The 21443-nt window shown below is 42.9% G+C and overlaps 1 protein-coding gene across 3 annotated transcripts in view; it reads right to left on the minus strand.

Moving 5' to 3' along the window:
- ASTN2 (astrotactin 2) overlaps positions 1-21443 on the minus strand; it is an 883413-nt gene that overhangs the window by 488644 nt on the left and 373326 nt on the right. For all 3 annotated transcript variants that reach the window (XM_079113408.1, XM_079113407.1, XM_079113406.1), the window contains one exon: positions 5-89. In XM_079113408.1, coding sequence (XP_078969534.1) covers positions 5-89 — 85 coding nt within the window. The remainder of the gene's footprint in view (positions 1-4; positions 90-21443) is intronic.

Here is a 21443-nt window from a genome sequence, read left to right on the forward strand (position 1 = left end):
TCACCCTTCACTCTGTCCCCAGTCACTGCGTATACACAGGTGTCTATGAACGGGGTCGGGGGCATAGCCTTCGTGACAGCTGCACTCTCCTGGAAGCAAAACAGAAAGGAATCTTATGAAATACTGCCTCTAAAATAGGCTTTTCCCTGGTGCCTTGCTTTCCTGGAAAATAAAGTGAACTTTCAGAAAAAGCCCATGAAAAAAGGGTGTTTTGGTTCATGGACTACCATGGTTCAAGAAGAGTTTATTCACGTGCATGTTCATTTGTTCATTCACTCATTTATCCATTGAGTAAGACCTTGACACACTCTGCCAAGCACTAGAGACACAGGGACCAAAGGTGCACCCTGGTAGCTGAACGTGCTCACGACATGATGAGGGAAACAGGAAGTGACCAGAGCACTACAAATGGAGGGTCGATTTTCAAATAATTAAACCATGATGAAGTGTATTTATTTAAATATGAAAACAAAAATTGAATTCTCTTCACCTGAATGAACAAGACTTGATTATCCATAAACCCTAAGTCAAATACCACCTCCTCCAAGAAACTGTCAAGTTCCTCTTTAGGAAAAATTGATTTTTGCCTGTGGTCCCCTGGGCTTATGTATTTTTTTTTTTTTTTTGGTGTTTATTTTAAAAATTTTTAGCTTGTTTCTGTATGATTTGGATCTGGAAGTGTCCCTAAAGGCTAAATGTTGAAGGCTTTGTCCCCACTGCAGCAGTGTTCAAAGGTGGAACCTTTGAGAGCTGAATGGCTCATAAAGGCTCTAGCATCAATGGATTAAACCAGGGAAAAATTCGTAATTTGATTGGACTATGGGGCAGTGGTGTAAATTGGAGGATGTGGGGCCTAGTTGACTGGAATGGGTCCAATGAGGCATGCCCTTGGGGCCTCCATCTTGTCCTTGGCCGGTTTCCCTTTCTCCTTCTTCCCTGCCACCATGAGGTGGTGAGCATCTTACTCCACCGTTGCCCTTCTGCCATGTACTACTTCACCACAGGCCCAGAAAAAAAGGAGTCAGTTGACCATGAACTGAAAAATTTGAAGCTAGAAGCCAAAATAAAATTAATTTCTTTAAGTTGTTTTTCTCAGGTATTTTGTGACAGTGAAAAAAACTGAGTAACACAATTTTCCTCTCTACTCCTAGCCTCCCCTCCCACCTCCTCTCTTGTCCTCTTTCCATCTCGTCTCTCTTGATCACTTTTCTTCCTTACATCCATCCCTCCCATCCCCACCATGTCTGCATCTGGTGTCACGAATGCTTGCTACCATTCCACACTGAAATATGTTCTCCTGTTGGTCAAGTTCATTGCGGTTGGCTAGTGCATATTCCATTTCCTAGTATATTTTTAAAGTTTGGAAATTCTTAAAGAGTTTTCAGAAGCTCTCTGTCCTGCCCTCTGGCTGTTAATAATTTCTGCTCCACTGTGCACTTCTCAAGGTGGGGGAATCGGGGGAATCTTTTTTTTTAATTCAATTATTTGTTGCCCCCCAAGGTGTATTAGTGGAATAGTCATAGATGCTTTACCAAAAATAGATTCTGTAACAAAAGAAATAACTCTGGAAAATACTATATCCTTCTTTAAAGCCAATGGAGTTGATTCTCCATGAGAGTGAAACATATGGTTTTCCCCAGCTCTCATTACTTTGAGAGGTTTGCTGGTGGAGGAACTCATAGGAACAATATTCTGTGGAATACATCCTGGGAAATGCTGGTAGGAACTGCCCCGGCCAGCTCAGCCCCTGTGTAGAGTAGAGTTGGTACTCAACGGTGTAAGGTGAATGAATAATCAACTATCTGTTGTGGCTCTGGTAAATTTCCAGCTATTGCCTTATTTCCTATCTTTTGGTGAACACACACACATACAGACACTCATGCATAGATGCATACATACATGTGCGTGCATAGACACACACAAATGAACCCACAACCCTTCCATCTTACAGTGATTCTGAGGGGCCTAACCTATGAGTTTCAAATTATGTCCATGGAAATGCATTGTTCAATGTGGGGAATTTATGGACTTTTGGTTTTGAGTTTTCATTTTCCTTAAAGAGTTTCCTTTTTAAATATCTTTATAATAGTAAAAAAAGGACAGATAAACAGTCTGATGTTGCATACCAAAATTAAGGACACTGCATCTTCATATTAACACAGCTGGTCAGGTAAACTCATTTTATATGGGTCTCAGAAAGAAAATGTCTCCTATCATGTTTGTTTCATGGAAGAGGATGTGGAGACTGTGAGTCAGGTGCTAATAAGTTCCTGCTATTTGCAATGACACAGCTTGTGTTTTGGGATTCTCTCAATCTTGCACAACTAAAACAAGATACTAGATGATGTGCATGTTCTACAACTATCAGCCATAACTCCTAATTTCTTTTTTATTGGTTCTTTTTAGTTACATATGACAGCAGAATCTATTTTGATATAATTATACAAGTATGGAATATATCTTATTCTCATTAGAGTCCCATTCTTATGGATATACACGGTAGTGGGATTCATTGTGTTGTTTTCATATATGTACATGGGAAAACTATGTCAGAGCTAATTTCAAAATGTTTGTATTCATCAAATAACCTTCCTGTTTTCACTAATGCACTATAAATATATGAGGCATTCTAGTGTTAAAAAAATAAAAACCTTCACTTGTTTATATATTGCAGTGTTGTTTAATCTGTGTACCATCAGAACCGAGCAAGGATCTGGCAAATAGCCTGGTTCATAAATACCGGCTGAACTGAAATGGCAGTAGAACAGAATATGGAGTGAAGAATGGGTCAGAGAGAGTATCTGACATGTTCACAACAAGATTGCTGAAAGACAGAAGGAGCAATGGAATGAAGAGATCTATGCTTTCTCTTCTCTGGCTACGTGTGAACCATGAGGGGCTGTCCCCAGGCAGGAACACTCTCTGTAACCCTGCCCTCCACCTGCAAGCCTGAGGTCTTCCACCAGGTGGGAATGCTGCAGGTGTGTGCAACCCCGTGGACTGACTGTTGCCAGAGTAAGGGATGTGGAGGGAAAGGGCTGAGAGCCTTGAATTTGGATGGAAGTAATTTACCAAGCAGGGTGGGGTGGGAGTCACTAATGATGTGTTAAAATGCAACCGCCCCTTCATGAAATATTCACCACCTTAAACATGTCTAATATTAAAGATTAAAAGTCCTGGGATTTGTCCTCGAGACTCCCCAGACTGATTTATGATCTGCCAAAAGCCGCAGACCTCATGATTCATAATGGGAGAGGTAAAATGGTTACTGTGGGCAAAGGGACGGGGAAGCCAGGCTGGGGTGGCAGGGAGGATGCTTCTTTGTCATGGAAAGGGCAGAGGCTGAGGTTCCTCTCTCTCCTATCAGTGACTCTGCAGGTGAGGGCACAGCTCATTCCTCCTTCCCTCTTTTTGGGACTAGTGGCAACAATAAGACAACTATTCAGACATCCTGTTACATTTTTATTTTCCTCATTGTGTGCTTACTGAACGAGTTTTTATTGACTAGGAATGGATCATTAATTACTGTCACACATTATACAACAAATATGTATTTTTAAAATGAGAAGTATCGACCGCAGGGATCCCCATAAGGCTGCCTGGAGAACAGGACGCAGGTGGAAGGGAGAGCCTATAAGTGCTGGGGGTAGGTGGCAGACTGGGGTTCAGTCTTCACGTTCCTTCTCTGCAGTGGTGTGGCCTTGGGGAATTTGCTTCACCTCTTTGGTGTCTGTTTTTTCATATGTAGAATGAAACGATAGTAGTGTCTCTGTCTCACAGGAGTGATGGAAGAAGAAATGAAATAGTGTAAAGTGTTATCTCACAGCTCCAGTAGACAATGAGCTCCTGGTCAATAAATTAGTTTCCACCCCTTTTCCATTAATTCCAAGATGGCTCCAGGTTTTTGGTGTATGCTCACATATTAACTCTGGGGGCACAAGTCATTTCCTCCTCCATGGGCCTTAGTTTTCTCAGCTGCAAAACAAAAGTTTATATTAGAGGTCCTTCACTTCTGGGCACACCAAGAATCAGTCGTTTGTACTACCCTTCTGAATCGCTAACTGCTGTTCTCTGGACACTGTTTTACCACAGCTGAGATCATTCTTAAGCAGTGGGCTAGGTGTCTCTGGCAAGATCTCCATCAATGCCACAGCTATTGGCTTTATTGACTTCCATTTTGTATTTTGCTGACTCAGCTAACTCTCCACTATTTGCAACCAGGCATTTCCTACTCTAAGATGCTCTGACAGTCAGAGTCGGGGGTTATTAACCCCTTCCATCAGTGACTCCTTTCTCCAACTCTGTCTCTGCACCCACCAGGCAGTCAGGCTGTCAAGGAACACCTCCCTTTGGAACACCTATGGTCCTTCAACCCTTTCACTACAATGGAAGATCCTTGAGTGAAGGTGTTATAACTACCTGGTTCACTAATGTATCCCAGCACCAGCTGCAATGCCTGAAACACTGCAGACATTCAATAAACCAAAGTTAAATAAGTGAAAGCACGTATTTTACAATAGTAATGCCTATGCCAAAGGGATAGGGAAATAATTTTTATTTGCCCTTTCCCCCACTAAATTGGGATTTATTGGTTGCAGAAACATTTTCTTAATCATTCTTATCTCAATGAAGAGTACAGTACCTGATGAAGAGTAAGCAACTCATTTGATGAGTGGATGGATGGATGGACAAATTAGTTAATATGTAAATATATTATACTTGTCCTGAACTCAGGCTGAGTTCATTTAGAATAATGATGACTTTGCTAAGGACTGCAAGAAACTTCCATCCATGAAAGGTATTTGCTAGGGAAATGTGGACTGTAAACAAGAGTGTTCCTAAAATGTCTTCAACAGAATTCTACTCCATATCAGGGCAGGAAACACTCTTAAAGGTCCTCTAGTTCATCTTGCTAGCTTCACTTTTCAGATGGAAATATTAGAGTTTAGAGACTAAAGGGATCTGACCAAATCACTGGATTGGCCTCTGGCTCAGGCAGGATTAGAACCAGGGCTGCTGGCCACTGGAACCAATATTCCTTCTGTTGCATTGGTGATATTAATTCTTCTGTGTACTTTGAAGTCTTTGTAGAAAATTTTTGCTCTTTGTGCTCCTGTGACATTTCTAAGCTTTCTATAATGAGAATATTACATTTCCAAGCAGGTACTATAAAGAAATTAAATGAATTTGAAATATCCTTAAGCACATTAAAAACATACATTTATATGTGGTTAATAATGCAGACCTAAAAAAGTTTAATCTCTTCATTAAAGTGGTTCCCATAAGGGAATTCAATTAAGTGAATTTCTATCATGCTAGTTACTAAAACTCTGTATCTTCAGCTATAGATGAACTGCATTGGTTTTAAAATATTTACTCTTTCTGTCTCCCAGGTCCCATTTATTGAGTTCTCATTTTATGTTACATGCACTCTGACTCTCTAAACTCTTGGAGAAAAACAACAGAACCCCTTGATAATGGACAAACTGGGTTCATCCTGTATGGTGCTCTTCCAGGCCACTTCAAAGTGGTCAGTGCCTTCCTGCAAACCATTTTCAGACAGTGGGCCTTAGAATCCTTTTATCCTGGATTTAAATCCTGTATCTGCCACTCAGAACCTGTATGAACTTGATCAAGTTGCTTCCCCTTCCTCTGGGACTTTTTCCTTATCTGTAGTAAGGACAACACGTATTGCTGGAAGGTTCAAGAGACAGATTTGAAAAGGCTCAGCACACTCTTTGGGCATTTCTTGTTGCTGAAAATATAATGAATTGTGGATTGAGTTCTTATTATTGTTCTTGGGTGGGAGAGCCAGTTCTAAGTGTGTTAGTTTTTTGTTGCTGTGACCCAAATGCCCGATGAGAACAACTTAGAAGATGAACAGTTTATTTTTGGACTCATGGCTTCAGAGGTCTCAGCACATGGTCAGCTGACCCCATTGCTGTGGGCCTGCAGTGAAACAGAACACCATGGCCAAAGGGTGTGGCAGAACAAAGATGCTCAGGTCATGCTGGCCAGGAAGCGGAGACAGAAAGGTGCCAGGGACAACATATAACCTCCAAAGGCATGTTCCCAGTGGTCTCCGTCCTCCAGCCACATCCTACCTGTCTACGGCTATCACCCAGTACAGCAGTCTTTTCAAATTATTAAACCATTAAATGGATTAATCCATGGACTAGGTTATAAGCTCTCACGATCTAATCATTTCACATCTGAATGTTCCTACATTAGCAGAAGCTTTGGGGGGGAGACCTCATCTTCAAACCATAATACCAAGGTATGCCTTTTATAAAGCCAAAGGGACTTCAGTTTCTGTATCTGTAAATTTGGGGCATTGTAAGTGAAACAATCCCTAAGACTGTTCTCTGCCCTTCCAGAACCACTGACATCTGCTGACTGTGTCCATGGCACCTCCCGCTGAAGGAGGTACAGGCAGACAAGGCGAGAGGAGAGGCTGCTGCCTCCCTTGCTCCCCGCAGCTCAGAGGTGCTCACGGCCTGTCTGTGAGAGTGCTGGAGAGGTGCAAAGCCTTCCTCCCAAGCCCGCCTGGCTGGTTGGCTCCCCTCCTCCCACCCCGTCATCCTTTTATGATTCCATTTTCACTTGCTTCCAACTCAGTCATCACTTATCATCACAGGCCAGACACACAGCCTGCTGTTCACTTTCCTATTTACTCTTCTTGTCCCTGTGGCTTGGAAAGACATTTCTGTGGGCTCTCAGAACAATAAGCATGGCATCCTTGTCTGTTCTGACTCTGAATGGGCCATACTGTGCCTCTCTGCCCATGTGTCACTGGAGCCCAGCTCAGGGCCAAGACACATGGTGGGGGAGGCTTGGACTAGACATAACATTACTGAGGGCCAGCTCACTGCTCTCATGATGATGGAAGATACCTGACATATGTCATGGCATGTCACTCTCATGACAAGTGCTTAGAAGAAGGCACACATGCTCTCATTGTAAAATAAGGAAACAGAATGAAACTCAACTAATCACTTGTCCAAAGTCATAGATTCATATCTTAAAGCTCATGTTCCTTTACACCACTACAGATATCAGAGCAATAATCAAAACCACAAGGACAATAACAAGGAGATCTGTATTTAATTTGACGATTATAAGTGCTAACCATTGTGGGTAAGGAAAAAAAGCAGGGACCTTGGATTTATCTGCATTTAAATTATCATCCTACAGCTTTTAAGGTTCCTCTGTAACCAAAGGTTAAGCCTTGTTCTTCACAATTTCCCCTGTTCAAATGCATAATTTTATGTGAGGACTGTCTTGAATTCATAATACCTATAGAGTGATGGGTGGTTTAATTGGTTTTCTACCAGGAGGGATAAGGCAAAAGGTAGTGTTGTACTTTGAATCTGAATGTCCTCCAAAAGCTCATGCGTTGGAGACTTGGACCCCAGCTGGTGGCAATACTGGGAGGTGGTGGAAACTTTAGGAGGTGGGGTCTATTTGAAAGAGGTGGGTCACTTGAGGCATGATCTTTAAGAATTTATTTTGTCCCCAATTCCTTGCTCTCTTTCCCATTCTCTGATCTGTTCTTAAGAAGTGAGCAGCTCTGTTTCACCATACCTTCTCCACCATAATGTTCTGCCTTGCCACAGGCCCACAGCAATGGAGTATGTTGACCAGGAACTAAATCTTTGAAACTATTAGCTAAAATAAACATATCCTCCTCTATGTTGAATTTCTCAGGTATTTTGTCATAGCAACACAAAGCAGATTAACATAGACAATCAGTGCTGAGAAGTGGAGTTGTTGCTGACTTTACTTTGGGAAGTGGTTCAGAAGCCTTTGGAACTGGTTTGTGAGAAGAATTTGGAAATGCTTGGAGATGCAGGATAGAGAGGCCTTAGAATGTTGGTAAGTGGAGGTTAATGGACAACTCTGTTGTGAGCTCACAAGATCAGAATGCTAATAGGAATGTGGAAAGCAAAGGCTGTGCTCATGAGGTTTGATGACTTTATTGTGAATTGGCATAAAAGCAATACATGTTACATTCTGGCAAAGAACCTGTCTACATTTTGTCTATTCCTTGAGACTTTGTGTGAACATGGGTTTAAAGGTGATAAATTAATTAAACCAGAGGAGGAAATTTCAAGGCAGCACAGTTTTCGGGTGGTGTCATGGGAAAGGCTGGTAGTGTTTGACCAGACTTTTAGTGACAACTGAAAGCAAGACACTCAGTGGGAAGATTTGAAAAGACTGGCAGTTTGACCAGAAAAGTGCAAGTAAAATTGGAGCCAAGGAGGGTGTGGTTGTTGAAAAGATTAGAGTCATGAACATCTAAAAACTAATAGTTTGCATGAGGACCATATAAAAGCTTTCAGGCATCTCAGGCATTGCCCAGAGCTCACCCATAACCCATCACATGCTCAAGCACATGAACGTTTAAACTCCTTTGAAAGACTCTGCTTTGAGAGAAGATTACCAGTGTACCCTGTTGCCACAGGGTTGCCTGGGGAATTATCTTCCATGTTCCCTTTCACCATGTTCAGCCATCCAAGCACACAGAGGCTGCTGCAGCCCTGGTCACAGGAGCCTGGCTATTGCTCCCAATGGCAGGAGCATCAGCTATGGGGTGCTGGTGTTGCAGGCTTGCAGGACGCAAGTGTTATGGGGTCAAGAAAACCTGGATTCAGATTCAAAGGAAGACTGGGGGCAGGGCGGTTAGGCAGTGTGTGGCCCGGTCTGGGATCCTGAAGGCAGGCCTTGAAGGGGTCACATGTGAAGCAATCATAAGGAAGCCAAAGTTGCCATGGAGACCCCAGGATGTTGGAGATGTCAAGAACATGGAACATCTGCCAAGGAAACAAGCAAGCAGCAAGCAGAGCCAGCCCAAGAAGAGGCCATTGGGCTGCAATAGGCACTTCCATGGCATGGGGAGGGGTGGCCTGTGCCCTTTCAAGCCCACATGTGCCCCAGAGGCTGGGCAAGGAGCTACAAGATTTTACCCTACTGGGTTTCATTCTTGCTTTGGTTTAATCCCATCTTGGTATTCTCCTATTCCTCTCTTTTGGAATAGGAATGTTTACTTTGCCTGTCCCACCACTATATTTTGTAAGTATGTTATTTTCTTTTTATTCCACAGGAGCTCACAACTAAGAGTTCGTCTTGAGTCTCAGAGGAGACTTTGGACATGGACTCTCAAGCAATGGTGGAACTGATGAGACTTTGAGGACTTCTGGATATGGACTAAATTCCTTTTTCACTGTTACATGGGCCTGAACTGTTGGGGGCCAGAGGCAGAATATTACAATCTGAGATTAAAATGTCCCTCAAAAGTTCATGTGTTCTTTATTTAGCCTTAAGAACTCAAAAAACTTAACCCCAAAAAACAAATAACCTGATCAATAAACACGCTAAAGAACTGAATAGATCATAGAAGATCAACAAACATATGAAAAATGTCCAACATTTCTAGCAATTAGAGAAATGCAAATTAAAACTCCTCTAAGATTTCATCTCACTCTGGTCAGAATGGCAATTATCAAGAATATAAACAACAATAAACGTTAGCGAGGATGTGGGGGAAAAGGTACATTCATACATTGCTGGTGGGACTGCAAAATGGTGCAACCGTTATGGGAAGTGGTATGCAGATTCCTCAGAAAACTCACAATGGAACCACCATTTGATCTAGCTATCCTACTCCTCAGTTTATACCCAAGGGACTTAAAAGCAGCATACTACAGTGATACAGCCACATCAATGTTTATAGCAGTTGAACTCATAATAGCTAAACTATGGAACCAAGTTATGTGTCCTTCAACAGATGAATGGGTAAAGAAAACATGGTAAATATATACAATGGAATATTATTCAGCCTTAAAGAAGAAGGAAATAATGGCATTTGCTGGTAAATGGATGGAGCTGGAGAAATCCTGCTAAGAGAAATAAGCCAATCCCAAAAAACCAAACATGGAATGTTTTCTCTGATATGCAGGTGCTAATTTATAATAAGGAGTGTGCTAGGGAAGAACAGAGGCACTTTGGATTAGGCAGAGGGTAGTGAAGGGAGGGGAGGGGGCAAGCAGGTAGAAAGGATAGTAAAATGAATTGGATATTATTACCCTATGTGTATGTATGACTGCATGACCACTGTGGTTCCACTCATGTACAACCAGAAGAATGAGAAGTTAAACTCCGTTTATGTATTATGAGTGAAGTGCATTCTAGCATTATGTAAAACTAATTAGAACAACAACAAAAAAGTTCATGTGCTGGAGGTTTGGTCCCCCAATAGTGGCACTATTGAGAGATAGTAGAAACTTTAGGCAGTAGGGCCTAGTTTGAAGACATGGGTCACTGAGTGTGTAACCTTGAAGAATTTATTTTTTTCCCTAGATGCTTCCCCTCCTCTCAGTCTGTCTCTCTGTATCTCCCTTCTCCCTTCCTCTTTCCCTCCCTCCTTCTCCTTCCCAGCTATTAAGGAGTAACTCTTTTCCACCATACACTCTCTACCATGATGCTCTGCCTCATCATACCCTTATAACAATGAAACCTGCTAACCACGGACTGAGATCATGAACTAAAATAAATGTTTTCTCCTCTAAGTTGATTTTCTCAGGTATTTTGTCACAGCAATGTAAAAGCTGACTAACACAGGCAGTACCATAACTACTGCTAAGCGTCAACTACATGTTAATCTTATGCAAATGATTTCTGGGATTTATGACAACACTGGGAGGGAGATATTATTGGCTACACTTTAAGTAACATGAAGCTGAGACTTGGAGAGTGGAAGCTGCATAAAGTTGTGAACAGAGGAGTAAACATCCAAGCCCAGATCTGTTTGTCGACTCCCAAGCTCTGTGACAGCTCTTTAAGAGAGTGTGGAAGAGGGCACAAGAATGGGAGATCAGGGGATGCTGAAGGAAAACTTACTACGCCATGTTAGTCTGAATGATCAGTTCCTAAGTATTCATTTCCCTGTAATGATATTATGCATCTGCATCTTTGCCACAGCTGACTGTGGGAAAAGTGAAATTTCTGTCCTACCCTTTGCCCTCAGGCTTGGTATATCAATTGACTTGGCCAATGAGATGGTTGAAAACATGATGTGAAGTACATGAAGTGAGCTGTTGTGGCTGGGCTCTCTGACTTGCACTCTTGCCTCTTGTCGTAAGAAAAACATCTACAAGAAATGGCTGATTCAGGGAGGATGAGATGTGTGGATCGTAACTGGATTCAGTCTGAGCTTAGAGCCAAATGAAGCTGAATCCTGCTGACTTCAGTCCACCCACAAGTGTGACAAAGGAGAAACAACATGCTTGGAGTTGTGGACACCACCTTGCTATTCAGCACTATCAAAAAAGCAAAAGCATGTGAGGTACCTCAAACACATACATATGTGTTCATCCATAAGTAATTACCAGACTTTCTTCCCAAACTGGAAACTTTAGAAACATTTTTAACTGGGTCCTATTTTTTTACCTTCTGAATTCCTGATTCTACATTTCCTGTATTATTCAGCACCATTCCTTCCTTTGTCTCCTTTCTGTCTTTGTCCAGTGCAGGCCCTTGATATTGTCCATGCACACTACTATAACATTGTCTGACCCTATTTTCAGTGTCCCCCCACCATCTGATCAGACTGTTGGTCAGTTATCTTTTCAAAGAACAGCTGCACCCATGGCCTGCCCCTAAAACTCCCCGTGGTTTCCAGTTGCTTCCAGGTTAGAATTCATATCCTCTGATACGGCACTCAAAGCCCTTCATGATGGGCCCCAGCCAATTTTCCAACCTTATCAATATCTCTCCCTCCATTGTAACTTTCTTGCTCTAACTTGCCCTGGGTCTACTGGTATGAACAAGGTCATTTGAGATCCACCTGCAGACCCTACAGAGCTTTTTACAGCACATCTTTCTTGACTCCACTCCTTGAGAAAAGCAGAACCTGGGCATTGGAGGGATGAGGTCAATGAGAGATAAGAGGTTAAGAGGGAGTGGGAGGCAAGGAAAAATTAAATGGGAAAAATTACTATTTAATACAGGAATGAGATAACGCAGGCAGTTTTGAATATAATCAGCATCATCAAGGATTATATTTTATAATACTAATTCCTCTGCAAATCATCTCACCTTTCTCTGCTTGTCTTCCCATATGTTAAATGAGTAGGTAGTATTCAGAAATTCAAGACATCCTCCCAAACTTTGTTCAAGTTACAGTCATGACTTTTCCTCTAAAACACTCTGGTCTTGAAGTCAGCATCTCTCTGGGGAACAGGGTAGTTGTGGGAGGTTTGGAAGTTTAGGGAATAGTATCAGAGTGAAATAACAAGAGGGTGAAGCAGAGAAACAGGACCGGAGTGAAATAGCACTAGGCTATCATTTGGAATTCCAGAAAGAGAGGAAGACTCTTTGGACATTGACTTGGACAAATATCCTGTGTCACCTCGGCAGGTCTCCTCCCTCCTTTGACTCAGGTTCTCTATCTGCATAATGAGGTGTCTGATGACAGCTAAGCCACCTTGCATGGGTGTCTGGTCTCCCTTTCTGGGTGAGACATTTCAGCCTTGCCCTTCCCCAAACACTTGAGACAGAGCTGGACACCCACATCTTAGTGGCAGCCCTCCATTGCCATTCATCAGCATGATCTGAGAGCCTGAAGATAAAAATAATCACAGGCCAAAAGGTTCCAGAGGCACAGGCTAGTGATCATGTCTGATGGAGGTCACGGTCCTTAATCAAGGCTACCTGGGGAACAAGTGGTGCTGGCTCAGCCCACGTGGAGGGGCCCTGGCTGGGGAGAGGCCACCAATCCGGTCACATGAGGGCTGCTGCTCCAGATTTTCATCTAGAGTGACCACCTCCATTGGCTTCACTGCCTCTTTCTCTGATCTCTACCTGTGAGCAAACCACTCATGTGGTTATCTACACATTAGTGTCTAGGAGGTAAGCATGTGGAGAAAATCCCAGTTCAAACTCATGACTGATCAAGGACAAGGGGGTGAAGAAAACTCATCAAGAGCCTGGGAATGGTACAGAGCAGTCACGTCCAACCACCAGGAAGGATACTCCATGAGGCATTCCACACAGATGCTCAGAGCTGGGCCAACTGGGCCGGAAGCTGCCCTCTCCCCACCATCTGCCCATTCCTCCCTGTGTTCTCTAAGCTTCTCAGATGAACTGGAATGGGGTGAGACTAAAGGACTGCCCTGGAGAGGGAGAAGGACCTGGCAAGCAACCGTTCTGAGAGGCTGAATCTTCAACCCATTCCTCGCTGACCACATAGCTGGCATCAACTGCCGCATCTCTGGGCCTCAGTTTCCTCATCATATAATGGGTTCTCTAAACCTGATGTATTAGCACAAGGATAGCAGCTAACAACTTTAAACTACCTGCCATATTGCAGGGCACATGAGTGGTCTTCAGTCAGCAGCAGTGTTACTGTTCTGCCATTGGCGCTGCTAGCATTGCTGCTCTTTGGTATGGGCAGGTCTACCCCAGGTCCTGTTTCCTCCCTGGTTTGGTGAGCTTTACTTCTTGGCAACAGCTCCCCTCCCAGGCTTCCTGCTCTGCTACCTTCTTCGCTTTCCCCTCCTCACATGGATTTTGTCCCTGGCTCAGACTAAACATTTTACTTTTTCAGTACAGTTCTGATCCTCAGCATAATTCCTCTGTACCTGGCTTGGGGAGATGGGAGCTCAAAGATGAATCCATCCAATTTTCTGTCTTCAAGCAGATGTCAGGCAAGGAGAACGACTAGGAGGAAAATACACTGCTACCACCAGGTGTGATATGAACTGAAAGAGGAGTGTGTACAGAAATCCACGGAACCAAAGGAAGGAGGGTGAGCTCTACCTCAGGGTCAGGAGGAGAGGGAGGGCCAAAATAAGAAGAGGGAACTGACCATTAGCTGCCAGGCAGTGCCTGAAGTTCTGCATTTATAATAGCTCGTATGATCTTCCAAATAACCCTATGAGGTAGGCACTATTGCCAACCCGATCTTATAGATGAGGAGACCAAGCCTAGAGTGGGTTGAGAACCTTGCAGGAAGTTAGGAGTGAAAGACCAGGACTGGAAGCCAGCCAGCCTGGCTCCAGACTTTGTGCTGTTGCCCGGGGCTGCCCTGCCTCCCTCTCCTGGTGCAGTAAGATTTTCCAGAGTGAAGGAGGAGGGTAAAGGCAGGTCACAGAATAAATGGGAAATGGAGGTCTCCTTTGTGTCACTGGCTCACTGGGGCACCTGGGAAGCAGAAGATCTAATGATGCTCTGCAATCCTGCACTGAGCTGCAGTATGGGGAGTCAGCCCCTGGAAATTCCCACATCCCCTGTATAAAAATAGTCATTCTGAACAGCTGAAGCCAAGTGATGGGAATAGACAAAGGCAGCTAAAGCAGGTAAGAGAGGCACTAGAGTCAGAATGGGATGTGAACTCTGCAATCATCAACCAATGGCTTTGTGACTCTCTAAAATATTCTCTGACCAAAATTCCTCATTTCCAAGTGAATCACCCACCCTTTTTGGTGAACAATATGAAAAACGATCAATTCCCAGTATGGGCTCCATAAATATTGTCTGCTATTGCTATGATGGTTACTAGAAAGTCAGCTGCCTTAACCTTCCTTGCTGACCATGGTTCTTATTCCAGATCCCTTGGTTGTAACTTGGAAAAAAGAGAAAGGCTGGGAAATGCTTGCTAAGCATGATATGATCAATCTGCCTTTTCACCTCTGATCCAATGAACTATCCTAGGTGCAGGTGCTCATATTACCCCGAGTTTATAGATGAGGAAATTGAATCTCCCAGAGATTAAATGACTTGACCTCAGTTCAACAGCTGGAAAGTAACATAGTCAGGATTTGAATCCAGATCTGTTGGACTTTGGAGCTAGAACTCCCCACCACTATACCATGTAAGAACAAAAGGGCTCAGCATGACCCTGTATCTCATCAAAATGACCCACCTTGATGACCCTACTTGGCTACCCACCACACCTCTAAAGGAACATAAGGGGAAGCAGATGAGACAAGATGATGTGGCTGTCAAGGTCATGGGATCCTAGAGTTCTGTTTTCCTGCAAGGGGTTGGGTGGCCTTATTTAAGCCATTTCATCTCTCTGAGATTCATCGTTCTAACCTAAAAGATGGGGAACATAAGTTCTGCCCTCTCTTATTCATGAGAATGTGAGGATAAAATATATACTTAAGCCAGTTGGAACACATAATGATTTATAATGCAGTTGTTGCCTGCCTGAACAAAACCTGAAACAGCAAAGTGAAATATACAAAATAAATTAAGCCAAGGGTAATTATTCATTTTGCAAAAAGGGTTCTTCACTCCAAAAGAGACTCATTGATGTATTTTTTTCTTCTACGCATCAGCTATCTTTGGTAGTTTAAAATCAAATTGCATTTATATAATTAAAGCTAAAAGACTAGTGATTTTCCAGAGTATACTCTGAGTACACAGGGCCATAGTTAAACATGTTCTGTTCATATCTTTGATGCCATAAAACAAGACAAACCAGAGACCCCTGATGGTCAGAGAAGGGTGAGACCCCCTCCTTTAGCTAGTCAGGAATTTAGGGAAATGAGGTGCATCTGTAAGTAGCAAGCAACGTCTACCCTTGTTTCCAGAGGGGTCCCCACGTCAGGGAGACCTCAACCTGAGTTGCATGCAGATGGTCAGGGTCATAGCTAGCTTCCCCAAGAAACTACAGTATTGTCATTTCCAGCCCCTCCATCTGGAATATTACACCGCTTGACATAATGTGTCACTCTGCTGAACCCAGCTAATTTTCACTTTCTAATCTCACTGCTGATTTTATTCATATTCACAGTTTGCTCCCCCTTACCTCCTCGTCCTTCTGTGTTATGATTCTCTTTTCCCTTCCAATGCTACTCTCCTTTCAATTCTCAATCTTCATGTTTTCGTCAGTTCCTGGTTCCCTCTGAGGGCTCTGCTTCTCTGTTACAGTCTTTCTCTCCCTATGTGGTTCTGTCTTCCTTACTGTCTGTCTGTCTTTCTCTGTATTTCTCTTTTATAGCTCTCTGCAGTGAGAACTCGAGTTTAGAGTCAGAGAAGCCCCGAGATCCATATTAATTTCCTCATTCACAAATAAGAGAGAAAAAGTCATCAACTTCAAGGGTAAATGTGAAGATTAAATAAGATATGGCATGTAACAGATGTTTACCAAAAAAAAAAAACAAAAAAAAAACAACAACAATTTCTTGTTAATTCCACCCACCCTCATTTCGTTTCTTTCTCTCATCTTACTCCTTAGCTTTGCTTCCTTTCCTTTCTAACTACCCCATTCTCTCTGCCTCCCCTGCAACACAAATCAGCCACACCCCAGTCTCTGGCCTCACCAGCCCCACTTTCCGGCAATGATTTAATTGCGGAACAGCCCGAGTTCCCATTTCTAAGGCACACATTCTTTTACAAAACGTTTTTACAGTACATTTCCTGGTATATGATAGAGAATCATCATGAATCATTAAAATCAAGCAATGCATGTCCAAGTGGCCTGCACTAGGCTTCATCAGAGTCAGCCTTCACTATTATGTTCACCTCTGGCCACCGAGAGTTTGCAGCAGGCTGGTCAGCCGCGCGTAGGGCAAGGCTGCCTGACCTTGCTAACTTGAATGGAGCATCTTAAATTCCTGGATTCCCTGCCCTGAGGGGGACTCCTGGTGTGAGGACCTAAGGCTATATCCCACCCCCCCACTCCCTGGTAGAAACTGAGACCCAACTAGTGCTGTTTTAATAAAGAGACCATTCAACACTGCAATCAAAAGCAGGGACAAGTATGTGCACAGATGCGCGTGTGTGTGTGCCTGTGCACGCGCGCGCGCGCGCACACAGGCACACACACACACACAAACACACACACACAATGAATCAAAAGCTGCCTTTAGTCCAAAGAGAGGAGAAAGGATAGTATAGGGCAATGGGCAGACTCCCCACCAATGGTATGAAATCACCAAGAAAAAAGGCTAGTGCATGACTAAGTGCTGTATTTCAAGTGGCTTCCAGGAGGCCCCTTCTGCTCAGAAATCTGTCATAATGTCTGCAATTCCATCAGGATTAAGTCTTTGTGGATTAAGCACTGCCAACACTGGGGGGTTCCTTTTGCCCCTAATTGAATAATTCCCAGTTGCTGAACATGGATATTTGCCATACAATATAGCAAGTACTTTGTACTGATGATAATCATCACAATAATATAGCAAAGGTGAATACTTTTCCTCCTTATTATAAAGAGCAGGAAATTGAGGCCTCGGGAAATTAAGTGATTTTCTCACTTAGTACCAAGAATCAGGAGCAGAGTCAAGCTTTTCATTCCAGTCTATCTGACATCGGTGCCTAGACTCTTTCCATTTTGCCCTGACTGCCTTTCCCAAACCAGAACAGGGCCTAACAAGAACACAAATGGATTACAAGCAAGCAGAAGGTAGTGGCAGAGTCTCTTGCAATTCCTCCCTGGTGACCAAGACAATCTTGGGTTTAGTTGAGGTTTGTGAAATAAAGACATCCATGAAGCTTGGGCAGGGGATCCTGCCATGCCCCAGATACTCCGCACTGAAACTCTTTGCAAGAATGAGTGTATATGATCATATCCCTACAAGACCAGCCCCCAAAGGCACTGCCAGAAGCCCACACCCAAGGGCGACGGCTCAAGCTGCAGCTGGATGTGCACATCCCAAGGATAAACTATTCTACTGCTTAGGCTGTTCTCAGGAGGCAGGGAAGTCAGGTGGCTCTGCTCTGCAACTCACATACCAAGTTGCTGAGTAAATCAAGAGAGCCTTCTTTCTGGTCCTAATCTCATCAGGGGTCCAAGGAAGGAGCTAAACTAGGTGACCTGCAGGGCTCTGTGCAGCCCTGAAACTTTCTATGTCCTTCCATTATGCCACTGTAGGAGAGTTTAAGGGCTTCTCAGGAGGAAGGTGGGGAAGCAATGATCATGAACTGTTACTTTTCCTTCTCCAAATTCCAGGGAGCACTCAGGTCACACAAGGGCAGAGTTGCCACCAAGTGCAGGGTTGCCACCAGAGACTGAGTGCCTCCTTAAAATTTGTGCCAAGCCTCCTTACCTGCTAATGCTGGTCCCAGCTCTGCTTGGCCTCATGGTCAGAGAAAGTCTGTTCGGCCCCTCACTTGTATTACATATTTATTTCAGTGATTCCCTTCTCTCATCCTACGTCCTTGGTGTCATCCTCTCCTGGGTTTTATCTTTAGACACAGTGTGAAAATTGGGTCTGGAGCTCACACACAGAGACACAGCAAATAAATTCCTTAGTTCCGATGTCAAAGCATGAAATCAGGTTAGTAGAAGCTCCACAGGGCAGACATGGCAGCTTCTTTAGCCCACTATTTCCAATACTGAGCATGATGCCTGGCCTAGAATTGGTGTTCAGTAAATAAAAGCAACGTATAAAATGCAATGTACGAATTCCAACCACTTCTTTCTACTTCCACTTCTACCACCCTGATCCAAACTACTATCATCTGTGCCCTGAATTATCACATCAGCCTTCTCTTGAGTCCCTAATGCCACCTCTGTCCCTATAGCATTTTTCTGAACAGAGGCACCAGAGGAATCCTCTAAGGGGTTAGATGATGACATACCTCACTCAGTCCTCCTATGGTTCCCCATTCCATTCACGGTGAGAGGGAATGTTCTACAAGGCCCACATAGGTCCTTGCTCTCTGGTGCCTCTCTGAGTCTCTCTCTCAATAGCCTCCTAGTACACAGCGCAGCCGGCATCTTCTCCCCCATGGTCCTCCTTGAGCATGCAAGGCACAGTCCCCTCTAAGCCTGTGCACCAGTTGCTCCTTTGGCCTGAACAAACCTTCTCCCACAAACCTGCAAGGCCTGCCTTGCTCCTTCACCTTTCCATCTCACCCACCTTGAACAGTCGGCTGCCTTCCAGTCACACGCTTCTCCACTTCCACAGTTCCCTCTTCCCGCAGCCTTCACACACACACACACACACACACACACACACACACACAATACCCTCACCATCGTTATCTTCTAACTTGAGATACCCTTATTATATTGTATATTAAATGTTATTACATATTATTCCTAATACATGTTACATGTTGTTATACTTAACTCTCGCCTGTGCCTGCCCCCACTTTGTGAGTTCACGGCAGCAAAGGGTTTATGGTTGGTTCATTCTGTCAGAGCCTCACATCCTGCTTAAACCAGGTTCTTCATAGATACCTGTTGAATGTTAAATGAACATATTCATGAACAAATAAATAAAGCCCCAAACCAGTTCTCGGGACTATTCAAGTAGACGGTTGTAGCACAAAAACAATTATAGACAATATGTGAACTATGAGCGTGGCCATGCCTCAATAAACTTTCTTCATTGTAATAAACTTTCTTCATTGTAAAAGTTAGCTAGCTCATGGGAATAGTGCCAACTTCTGCACTAGATGAAAACTCTGTTAGACCCGACAGTGGGTCTAGATTTGCTTCCTGGGCATCTCAGTACATAACACAGAGGGTAGCACAGCACTGTCACTGATGAAATATTTAGAATGAAATGAAATCTATGCAAAATGTACTTGTATTCCACTCTGTCATTGCATGCCTATTTGAACTTGGTGCAAGAATGGAAATGCTCTGTACCTTGCTCTGCAAAATGGCAACCCTTAGCCACAATAGCTACAGAGCACTACAAATATGGTGCATGTGACTGAGGGGCTGAATTTTAAACTTTATTTTGTTTTAATTAGCTTACATTTTAAAGGGCCACATGTGGCCGTGTGGCTACTAGTAGCTAGTAGCTATCATCCAAACAGGAGTGCTACATTATGCTCAGTCTTTTGCTTCATTGTTCAGCTCTAGACACCCTGTTATCCACTCCACAAAGCCTTTTTTGACTGCTAAGGTTCATGATAATTGTTCTTTTGCCTATGGTCTTAGAATACTCACTTCATTCAGTCCATGTTTTTGCCAAAGCTACAATAAATTCTTTTTTGAGTTTTACATACCAGGCTAATGTGTCAAGTGCTTAATATACTTTATCTACTTCAATTCTCATAATAACCATCCAAGGGTCATTTACATTAGTACCACTGTTTTACTGTTGTGAAAAACATAGGTGCAGGAGAGGTGGGAAATATCTGAAGTGGCAAGGCTGAATTCTGGCCATCTGAATCCAGAATATATATCACCGACTTCCACAACAATTTTATTAAGTGTAGAAACTTGTGTTGGTCCCAGGTTCCTGTGTGCACGTGCTGTCAGGTTCCAAGAGATCACGACCCATTGGTTGTTCTCATTCTGTGTCCTCCAAAGTCAGAGGTGGGCATAACACTGGATTTCAGTACATGGAATTTCAGAGCTGGAGAACACCCAGGGAAGGGCTAACATAAAGACCCCCTGCACTGAAAGTAGAGAAATGGAGGCCCAGAGAGAAAAAATTTCTTGTCAAAGATCAAATCATGAGTGAACTACAAAGCCAGGAAGTGAAGCTCATGGAATTTGTCTTCAAATCCAGTATTTCATCTTTCATGTACACATTCCAAAAATTATTATTAAACATTAAGAGTCTGCTAGCCACTGGGCTGAGTTTGGAGATAAAGCAATGAATAATACAGATACAGCCCTTGCCCTTGTATACCATGGTATCCCTTAGATAGCTAATAATTTATTACAGAGTCATACAAATAAACATATAATTGTGAGTTGTAATTATGTTCAGTAGAATATATGATTAAGAGGATAAACTCTAAAGTCAGACTTCTGGATTCACATCTAGATTCTAACATTTCACAGATGACTTTGGAATAATCCATTAATTCTCTGTTATCTAATATACTTGTCTATAAAATGATGATAGTACTATGTCATTACATTAATCTAAAGACACAAAACTTTCCACATTCAACATTCCTGACATGAGAACTCACCTAACAATTATTAGTATGCTGGGTTACTATTGTAAATATTTTTCTCTTAGTAGTAGATAAAGTATTAGTACATACATATACAGACATCCCTATATTTAAGACTGTGTCTTGGTTTAATTAATATGATTGTATCTACCCCCATAGAGTTATTAAAAGACTAAATGAGATAATATTTATGAAGTGTTCAGAAGAGTACTTAACACATAGCACTGTATAAATGTACATTATTATCATTAACTGTAAGGGAACAATAGAGAAGTACTGTAGCATAAAATGTGGGAGGGATAATTTAATCTGAAGGTTGCTTCTTTGACAAAGGGACATTTAAGTTGAGATAGGAAGGATAAAAGGAGTGAACAAACTACAGAATGGACTTGTAAAAAGTAGGGGTGCATGGAAGGCTCCATGCAGAGGAACAGTACCTGCACAGACCCTGTCACACTAGCTCCCAGAAATGACTCAGCACTACCAAGCACGCAGGGCTTTATGACAAGATTTATCCTCAGAGCACTCTCAATTCCAACTTATGCTTTTACCATTGTCTTTTG

The sequence above is a fragment of the Sciurus vulgaris genome (assembly GCF_902686455.1).
Source record: "Sciurus vulgaris genome assembly, chromosome: 15".
NCBI classification, from domain to species: Eukaryota; Metazoa; Chordata; class Mammalia; order Rodentia; family Sciuridae; genus Sciurus; species Sciurus vulgaris.